This window comes from Cebidichthys violaceus, unplaced genomic scaffold (genome assembly GCF_023349555.1).
Source record: "Cebidichthys violaceus isolate CVI_PGR_0920_01 unplaced genomic scaffold, fCebVio1.0.p SCAF_77, whole genome shotgun sequence".
Classification (NCBI taxonomy): domain Eukaryota; kingdom Metazoa; phylum Chordata; class Actinopteri; order Perciformes; family Stichaeidae; genus Cebidichthys; species Cebidichthys violaceus.
Window position 1 is genome coordinate 734,416 of NW_027176961.1, and position 9,940 is coordinate 744,355.

The 9,940-nt window shown below is 49.8% G+C and overlaps 2 protein-coding genes across 3 annotated transcripts in view; one reads left to right on the plus strand and one right to left on the minus strand.

Annotated features, from left to right (window-relative positions):
* sec23a (Sec23 homolog A, coat complex II component) overlaps positions 1 to 9,701 on the minus strand; it is a 10,928-nt gene extending 1,227 nt beyond the window's left edge. Inside the window, exons 1-12 of one of the 2 annotated variants that reach the window (XM_068737221.1) lie at positions 9,545 to 9,701; positions 8,535 to 8,790; positions 8,170 to 8,227; positions 8,003 to 8,089; positions 7,633 to 7,869; positions 7,375 to 7,451; positions 5,530 to 5,674; positions 5,288 to 5,446; positions 5,033 to 5,148; positions 4,650 to 4,773; positions 4,472 to 4,552; positions 4,191 to 4,280 (exon numbers count right to left, since the gene is read on the minus strand). In XM_068737221.1, the coding sequence (XP_068593322.1) occupies positions 4,191 to 4,280; positions 4,472 to 4,552; positions 4,650 to 4,773; positions 5,033 to 5,148; positions 5,288 to 5,446; positions 5,530 to 5,674; positions 7,375 to 7,451; positions 7,633 to 7,869; positions 8,003 to 8,089; positions 8,170 to 8,227; positions 8,535 to 8,755 (1,395 nt within the window). In that variant the 5' untranslated portion in view covers positions 8,756 to 8,790; positions 9,545 to 9,701. Of the gene's footprint in view, positions 1 to 4,190; positions 4,281 to 4,471; positions 4,553 to 4,649; positions 4,774 to 5,032; positions 5,149 to 5,287; positions 5,447 to 5,529; positions 5,675 to 7,374; positions 7,452 to 7,632; positions 7,870 to 8,002; positions 8,090 to 8,169; positions 8,228 to 8,534; positions 8,791 to 9,520 lie in introns of both variants that reach the window. The other variant, XM_068737222.1, reaches the window with a different exon arrangement.
* LOC137892206 (adenosine receptor A3) lies at positions 167 to 3,304 on the plus strand. Its single transcript, XM_068737196.1, has 3 exons — positions 167 to 863; positions 2,599 to 2,752; positions 2,866 to 3,304. Exons 1-3 carry the CDS (start codon positions 167 to 169, stop codon positions 3,068 to 3,070), a joined length of 1,056 nt encoding a protein of 351 aa, XP_068593297.1. The 3' UTR covers positions 3,071 to 3,304.
* Positions 9,702 to 9,940: the final 239 nt, after the last annotated feature.

The window sequence follows — 9,940 nt, forward strand, 5'->3', positions numbered from 1 at the left end:
TCAGATGAGAGTCAAAGATCTGGCGTGAAAAGTGATCCGAGCATCAAGTGGACATCAGAGACACATTTGGGTTCCTGTTGGTTCTGGACAGGAAGTGTGTCACGTGTCCCATCTCACCTGTGATGTAACCGTCGATGTAATTCCTGTCCCGTGAGTCCGTCTGAAGATGGCGGACGCTCTCGGGACGCTGTACGCCCCTCTGATGGTTCTGTCGGGCGTGGCCTCGATCTGTGGGAACCTCCTCCTCCTGCTGGTTCTCCTCCTGAACAAGGAGCTCCAGACGGACACCCTGGGGCTCACGGTGAGCTTCTGCATCAGTGACTTGGCCCTGGGACTGTCCACCATCCCTCTGGGGGCCTACAACAGCCTGACCCGGCCCTCTTGTTACTCCAGCGAGGGCGCATTCTGTCAGGGCAGCGGCTTCCTGTTCCTGCTGCTGCAGACCTCCTCGGTCCACTCGCTGGCCTGGGCCACCGTGGACAAGTTCACCGAGATCTGCTTCGCCCTCAGCTACCACGCCATGTGGACGCTGGGGCGCAGCCGGGCGATGCTGGTCCTGGTCTGGGCGTTCTGCCTGGCAACCGCCGCCTCGCCCCTGCTGGGGTTCGGCGGCTACGCCTACAGCGAGTCGCGGTTCCTCTGCTGCCTGAACTTCACCACGGAGAACCGGCTCTTCGTGGCGCTGTGGATGTCGGTGGGCGTCGCGGCGCCGATCCTCACCGTGTGCTCTCTGTACGGATACATCGTCTATGTGGCCGGGAAACAGGCCCGGAGGGGAACGTTCATGTGCAACGAGCTGCACTGCTACTACGTTCCTGCCAACAACTACCTGAGGAGCTCAGTTGTGATGGTCTCAACCTCAGGTGAGTAACTGGTCACCGACTCGACCGACCAGGTTTTAATTAATCAATAACCTCTCACAAAGTGTCCAAATATCGCCAAATACATCACTTATACATAAAGTTTGTTTTCAGTAGTCCTCAGACTTCTGCAACTAGTCCCCAGACCTCTGTAACTAGTCCCTAGACTTCTGCAACTAGTCCCTAGACTTCTGTAACTAGTCCCTAGACTTCTGCAACTAGTCCCTAGACTTCTGTAACTAGTCCCTAAACCTCTGCAACTAGTCCCTAGACTTCTGTAACTAGTCCCTAGACCTCTTCAACTAGTCACTAGACTTCTGCAACTAGTCCCTAGACTTCTGCAACTAGTCCCTAGACCTCTGCAACTAGTCCCTAGACTTCTGCAACTAGTCCCTAGACCCCTGCAACTAGTCACTAGACTTCTGCAACTAGTCCCTAGACCTCTGCAACTAGTCCCTAGACTTCTGTGACTAGTCCCTAGACCTCTGCAACTAGTCCCTAGACTTCTGTAACTAGTCCCTAGACCTCTGCAACTAGTCACTAGACTTCTGCAACTAGTCCCTAGACCTCTGCAACTAGTCCCTAGACTTCTGTAACTAGTCCCTAGACCTCTGCAACTAGTCCCTAGACTTCTGTAACTAGTCCCTAGACCTCTGCAACTAGTCCCCAGACTTCTGCAACTAGTCCCTAGACCTCTGCAACTAGTCACTAGACTTCTGCAACTAGTCCCTAGACCTCTGCAACTAGTCCCTAGACTTCTGTAACTAGTCCCTAGACCTCTGCAACTAGTCCCAAGACTTCTTTAACTAGTCCCTAGACCTCTGCAAGTTGACTGTCAGGAGGACTTCCAATCAGAACCTTTGAATTTCTGAAAAACCTGGTCATGATTCTATAATACTCACGGAGTTAGAGCTGTTGAAATGTAGAATATATTGAATTGATAATGTGAGACATTAGAATATAGTAAGTGCACCACCCTAACTTAAACCCTGCATGTTGTTTAAAAGGGACAAGTTACTTATTTAGAGCTTTTATTTGGATCCTCATATTTAGTATCAACAGTAACCCGATAGCTCTCTAATGTGATTATGAAAGAGTAGTTAAAGTAGACTTTAATATAATGTGTCCGGACTGTGAGACTATAAACATTGTGGACAGAACGTGGACTCATAAAACACAAACAGTCGTCATGTTGCTATGAGAACACGATGTCTGAGGTAAACCTGGAGAGCTTCTGTGTTTACCTTCATGACTCAGTGTCATTACTCTCATTATGGTGACACACAGTGAGTCAAAGGTCTCCACAGCAGCCTGGAGATACGTGAACCTTCAACCATATAAACCAGGTTTATGGTCTAACCATAAGTTCAAATTATTACTACAATACCCATGAGCCTCAGCTGCCATTCTAGAGCAGACCTCTCCAACTCGTCCTCTCCAACTAGTCCCTAGACCTCTGCAACTAGTCCCTAGACCTCTGCAACTAGTCCCCAGACTTCTCCAACTAGTCCCTAGACCTCTGCAACTAGTCCCCAGACTTCTCCAACTAGTCCCTAGACCATTGCAACTAGTCCCCAGACCATTGCAACTAGTCCCCAGACCTCTGTAACTAGTCCCCAGACGTCTGTAACTAGTCCCCAGACCTCTGCAACTAGTCCCCAGACCTCTGCAAGTGGACTGTCAGTTTTTGGTTCTGATGTGGTCCTGTATTGTGGGTTGTTTCCTGTCTGTTTCCCAGTGTGTTTGCTGGTGTGCTGGTTGCCTTACATCTCAGTGGGTCTGTATGAGACGTTTAGCGGTCAACAGAGTCCAGCTGTGATCTCTGCCCTGTCCACATGGCTGGTTTTGACCAGTGCTGCCCTCAACCCCTGGATCACCTGTATGACGCAGATGTAAGTGTATGAATATGAAATATGCAGCTGTGAAGCAGCACTAAATCAGATTCATGAAGTCATTCTGGACGTAATCATAACTTCTGTCCATCTGTTTGTTCACACGTCTGCAGCAGGTACAGGGCGGCTGTGCTTCAGAGCGTCTACAGGTTCATCCAGATGTGTTCTGGGACGCCTCTGGTGTCCCGCCCCCAGAGCTCCGCCCTCCACCCGGACACGGCAAACCGCGTCAGCACAACGACCACAGTGGCAACACGGCTACCTTCATCACCAACGGCGGAAACGCCGACTGCAGAGATACATAGGTCACCAGTCTGACCTGTGACAGCCAGACTGCATTGTGGGAAATGTAGTCCTCCATCACATTCAGAGCTTGGACTCCAGCTCAGTTGAAGGAAAAATAAGTTAAAATCTTGCTTACTTTCACGCCTCTACTTTCGTCTGGACAGGGAGGTCCGTCTGCTGGTCCACAGTGAAATATTTCAATGACTGGTTTGTCTGGATATTCATGGTCCTCAGTGGATGAATCCGGCTGACTTTGATCCTACAACATTTCCTGAAGCGCCACAGTCAGCTAGTACCAGTACACCTCAAGACTTAACACTGACATCCCATCAGCCTCAGCGGTACTGAGGTGAAGTGGAAGTGGGTCGTCGTCTGATTAGGATCCTCCTGGACCCCTCTTTGGGGAGGTGTTTCTGGACAAACTGGGAGGAGACTCAAGGACAGACCCAGAACTCACTGAACCATCACAACATGTTCTGAGGAGAGGAATCTGAACAGTTCTCAGGACAGTTTGAAATGTGCTTCTACGAGCAACCTGGTTCTGTATGAGTATAATAATAATAATAATAATAATAATAATAATAATAATAATAATAAGTACTACTAATGAGTATGGACTTCTGTGTGCTTATTTCTTTAGTGTGGCAGTCGATTTTTAACAAGTAGAGGTCACCTAACTGGGTTTAGACTGGGATCCTTATTGTCCCAAAAAAAACTCACCTGTGACTGCAGCTATCAACTAGTCCCCAGACCTCTGCAACTAGTCCCCAGACTTATGTAACTAGTCCCCAGACCTCTGCAACTAGTCCCCAGACTTATGTAACTAGTCCCCAGACCTCTGCAACTAGTCCCCAGACCTCTGCAACTAGTCCCCAGACCTCTGCAACTAGTCCCCAGTCCTCTGCAACTAGTCCCCAGACCACTGTAACTAGTCCCCAGACCTCTGCAATTAGTCCCCAGACTTATGCAACTAGTCCCCAGACCACTGCAACTAGTCCCCAGACATCTGCAACTAGTCCCCAGACATCTGCAACTAGTCCCCAGACCTTTGCAACTAGTCCCCAGACATCTGCAACTAGTTCCCAGACCTCTGCAACTAGTCCTCACACATCAGCAGTGATCAATAGATCATCTAAAGGTCAGGTGTTTGTACCTGGTTGACCACCTCAAAGTAAAGAGCCAGCGTGGTGCTCGGATCCAGACCACAGATCTTCCACTGACACGTTCCTCCTGTTCCAATCTCCTGTAACACACACGCACGCACGCACGCACGCACGCACACACACACACACACACACACACACACACACACACACACACACACACACACACACACACACACACACACACACACACACACACACACACACACACGGTAAGTACACAGTACTGTGTACTACTACTGTGTAATACTGTATAACTACGGTTACATACGTTCTCAGAGACACAGGGTCCTTTAGCATTCAGGGACACACACGGACCGATCGCTCCAGAGACTTTGATCTCTCTGGATGTCTGAAACAAAAGATGAGTGATGTACCGATTATTGATTCTCATTGATTCTGAGTGAGACCGGCTGAGTGAGACCGGCTGAGTCAGCAGTATTTCATACCTTGACCTCCAGCGTGGCGGCGAAGGCCATCTTGAAGGATCCCTGGACGTCTTTGGTGAAAACTCTCTGAAAGGTTTGTTTGAACAGAGACGTGTTGAAGGAGTCGGCCATCACCATGTAACCTCTGGAGAGACAGACACAGTGTCACGTACACAGACAATGTCTCTCTGATGGTCATGAATAATCATGTCTCTTCAAAATGTAACTATTTGTTATTTCTCTATAACCCTTATATTTGATCCTTCATGTTCACTTCAGTATAATGTTGATTTCATCACTACAACATGTTATTCTGACTAATCTGTTATTGTGTTTACAGGATTTAAAAAATCCACCAGTTATCGTGTGTGTGTGTGTGTGTGTGTGTGTGTGTGTGTGTGTACCCGGTGTAGTTGGCACAGCACTTCATCTCCAGAAGTCCGGTCTGGTCGAGAGCACAGGCGTAGATGTCGATGATGTGACCGTTAGTGGACGCTCTGTTAGCTAGAGACTCATAGTGCTACACACACACACACACACACACACACACACACACACACACACACACACACACACACACACACACACACACACACACAGTAATGAAGTCAACATGTGGCCTCATGAACCAGCCCTACGACCACAGGTGAAACACTCACCTTGGTGGCTTTCTTCATGAACTTGGCGTTGTCCTTCTCCAGGTCGTGCCAGGACCTGATGGGGGTCTTCAGTTCGTCCCCCACCACCATGCCAGGACCCTGCGTCGCAGGACCGCCGATGAACGTCATGATCCGAGCACCCGTGTTGGGGAAGGTGCACTGTGGGTAAAAAACACAGATTCTGAGTGACGTGACGCCGACGCATCTCAGCGCTGCTGAAGAAGGCCGTCGGCCCGTCTCACCTCCAGCAGGCCGACTGCGATGGACATGGCGACGCCCAGCGAGCGCAGAGGTCTCTTTCCCTGAGTGACGGGCCAAGGGTCCCGCTGCAGCTCCCCCAACAGGTCCGTCAGGTTCATGTCGATCTTCTGCACCGGCTGCAGGAACCTGAAGGAAGAAACCACAACATAATCTTAATACGTTGTTGTTGCCTTGTTGGGTGACCGTGGATAAGTGGAGAGCAGGGCCGCCTTTCAATCAGAGGGTCGGTGGTTCGATCCCCAGCTCCTGCTCTACTAGTCTCATGTCAATGTGTCCTTGAGCAAGACACTTAACCCCAAAATTGCTCCCGTAGCTGCGTCTACGGTGTGTAGATAGATACTGAATTGTAAGTTGCTTTGGATAAAAGCGTCTAATAAATGACTGTAATGTAATGTAATGCCTGGTGGTTCAGGTTTATAGTTAGGGCTGGTTCAGGTTTACAGTTGGGGCTGGTTCAGGTTTACAGTTGGGGCTGGTTCAGGTTTACAGTTGGGGCTGGTTCAGGTTTATAGTTAGGGCTGGTTCAGGTTTGCCTTGGACCAGCCCATAGTCATGCTGCTATAGACCTAGACTGCTGGAGGACTTCCTACTTCCTTTTTTTTTGGGGGGGGGGGGTCTTTTCTGATGTGAGGGTCCAAGGACAGAGGATGTCATGTTTTCTCATCTCATCTCATCTTCAACCTCTTATCCGGGATCGGGTCTCGGGGGCAACAGCTCCAGCAGGGGACCCCAAACTTCCCTTTCCCGGTCCACATCAGCCAGCTCTGACTGGGGGATCCCGAGTCGCTCCCAGGCCAGTTTGGAGATATAGTCCCTCCACCTGGTCCTGGGCCTCCCTCGGGGTCTCCTCCCAGCCGGTCGTGCCTGAAACACCTCCCTAGGGAGGCGCCCGGGTGGCATCCTCACCAGATGCTGAACCACCTCAACTGGCTCCTTTCCACGCAAAGGAGCAGCGTCTCTACTCCGAGTCCCTCACGGATGACCGAACTTCTCACCCAATCTCTAAGGGAGATGCCAGCCACCCTCCTGAGGAAATCCATTTCGGCCGCTTGTACCCTCGATCTAATTCTTTGGGTCATGACCCAGTCCACATGACCATAGGTGAGGGTAGGAACGAAGATTGCCCGGTAGATAGAGAGCTTTGCCTTGCGGCTCAGCTCTCTTTTCGTCACAACGGTGCGGTAGAGCGACTGTAATACCGCCCCAGCTGCTCCGATTCTCCGGCCAACCTCACGTTCCATTGTTCCCTCACTCGCGAACAAGACCCCGAGGTACTTGACCTCCTTCACTTGGGGTAAGGACTCATTCCCTACCCGGAGGGGGCAATCCACCGGGTTCCTGCTGAGAACAATGGCCTCAGATTTAGAGGTGCTGATCCTCATCCCAACCGCTTCACACTCGGCGGCGAACCGATCCAGTGAGTGCTGGAGGTCACAGCCCGATGAAGACATCAGGACCACATCATCTGCAAACAGCAGCGATGCAATCCTCAGCCCACCGAACTGTAAACACTCCTCCCCACGACTACGTCAGATGTTTTACAGACTCTAAAGAACAAATTTGTGATTTTGGGCAAGTCAAGGTAACAAACTTAACCAGCTCACTGGATATAGTTGTTGATGATGATGATAAATATATTAGATATATTCTGATTAATAATCAAGTGACATTTTCTCTGACTATATTTGTGACATCAAAATGTCATGCTTTGACATCACTAGTGCTATTGAACGTATCAGTCCTCACAAGTACATACATACATACATATATATATATATACATATATATATATATACACACATATATAACATAGTGTGTTTGTTTACCTGTTGGACAGAGGTGGTTGGGCTGGTTGAGGTCCTCGTCCCTGAGTGGCTGAAGGTTTGGTCAGACCCAGCATCTCCTGCAAATGCAGAGCTGGTTAGAACTGGGGGGGTTAGCAAGGCCTGGGGGTCCATTATAAGGTTGGATAAGCTCCAGTTAGTGCTTGTGTTAGTTAGATACCTGTAGCTGGGTTAGTTAGGTACCTGTGTTAGTTAGGTACCTGTAGCTGGGTTAGTTAGGCACCTGTGTTAGTTAGGTACCTGTAGCTGCTTGGCGTTCAGGTCCTTGGTCCCCCTGAAGACGTAGCTCTTGGAGATCCCCTCACAGCCAAGCTCGTGAACCTGAACCATGCGGCCGAAGGTGATGAGTCCCACCAGCGCGGTGGGAGGCAGCAAAGACAGGGACATCTGCAGAGACTCCTTAAGAGCCTGCAGGTCCTCGTCCTCCATACAGGTGTCCACCACATACAGGAAGACCAGCGGCATCTGAGGACCCCTCTGAGGACAGAGACCACATCGGGTCATACATCTGACAATATGGTCTCTCTCTCTGTCTGTCCCTCTGTCTGTCTCTCTGTCTGTCTCTCTGTCTGTCTCTCTGTCTGTCTCTCTGTCTGTCTCTCTGTCTCACCTGGACCACATACTCGATGGTGGAGAACTGAGGCAGCAGCTCCGCCGGTTGGTTCACCTCAGAGATTCCAGCGTACGACGGAGGAAACTGAAACAGAACAAGAGTCAGAGTCAGAGTTTTCGTCTTCTGTCGTTGTGAGGGACTAAATATTGATGTTTCTACTGTACCTGGTTCCTCTGGTAGCAGAAGTTACAGGCCCAGAGTTTGGCTCTGTAGTCCACCTGACTGAAACACACAGAGAGATGGATGCTAGACCCCCATCACTGACCCCAGACCTCCATCACTGACCCCAGTCCCCCATCAGTGACCCCAGAATCTCATCATTGACCCCAGTCCCCCATCACTGACCCCAGACCCCCTCATCACTGACCCCAGTCCCCCATCACTGACCCCAGTCCCCCATCACTGACCCCAGTCCCTCATCACTGACCCCAGTCCCCCATCACTGACCCCAGTCCCCCATCACTGACCCCAGTCCCCCATCACTGACCCCAGACCCCCTCATCACTGACCCCAGTCCCCTATCACGTACCACAGCGGGTTGAGCACGGCGCGGCAGGTGGCCCGGCTGCAGAGGACCGGTTCGTACTGGATCGGTGGGAGGTCTGGCCGTTCCCTGAGGGGGGTGAACAGAGACGAGACCGGGACCACCATCCGGGTCGCCTCCAGCCGGCTGGAGGGCCAGACGTTCCAGCTGAACCGAACGCCGTCGCGCTCCTCGTTCTGAGTGATGTACTCTGGGAAGGTCGACATGGCAACACAGGAAGACGGGAGGGGACAGGTAGAAGCTGTGGGGAGGGGGGGACAGTATCAGTAATACTGTTTACTGTACTGCAGTACTACTAGGTACACCAAAGTAATACTTACTACACCAAAGTAATACTAGCAACACTGCAGTAATATTAGCTACACTGGAGCACTACTTACTTCACTACTAACTGTACTACGACTAACTGTACTAGAGTACTAACCGTACTACTAACTGTACTGTAGTACTACTTACTGTACTGTAGTACTACTAACTGTACTACAGTACTGAGTCTCTAGCTCCACCTTCAGGTCACGTGATGTAAAACTTGAATGTTTAAGTCACCAAAACACAAAATGTTAAATTATTCTGACTCAAACTCAGCTGAGAAAAATCGTCAACAGATAAATTATGAAGAAATTAATAAATCACGAATATTGATCTCTGTAAAAGTGAAGTACTTTCTGCTCCTCTCTGCTGACAACGAAGCAGAAAGTAGACAGTAAAAGTACAAATACTCAAAGTTTAAATACACAACTGCAGTGAATCAGTGAGTTGAGTTTGTTAGTGAAATAAAAGAGAAGAGAACAATGAGAAGAGAACAATGAGAAGAGAACAATGAGAAGAGAACAATGAGAACTCATCAGAGAGAAGAGAATCAATCAGAACTCATCAATGAGAGGAACGTCACTAACATCGATACTTAGAGCCTCAGAGCTAACAGCTAACAGCTAACAGCTAACAGCTGACACACTGAAAGGTAAACAGACCGCGTCACTAGCAGGTGGACCTACGGGTGACCTGGTCCAGGTGAGGTTGGGGGATCCGTCGGGTCCAGGTGAGTCTCAGGTGAGTCTCAGGTGAGTCTCGGTCTGAGAGTGAACCTCTGCTGCTCCTCTGCTGACAACGAAGCAAAACAACATGGCGGCGCCACGTCAAGACCAGAGAAGAAGAAACACGAGGAGGTCTCACTCTGAGCAACATCCAGGAACCAGCATTCCTCAACACGACAGGGACCACGTGGCAGCTGCTCGGTCTTGATGTACAATTGTGTGTATTTATTGTATATGTTGTACTGGTGGTCTGAACGTCTTCCAGACTCTTTCCTCACGAGAGGAGAAGTGATTTCAAATGGTCAGGGTTAAATCATCAAACATTGAATAAACATGCTCAGACGTCATGTGTTTAAC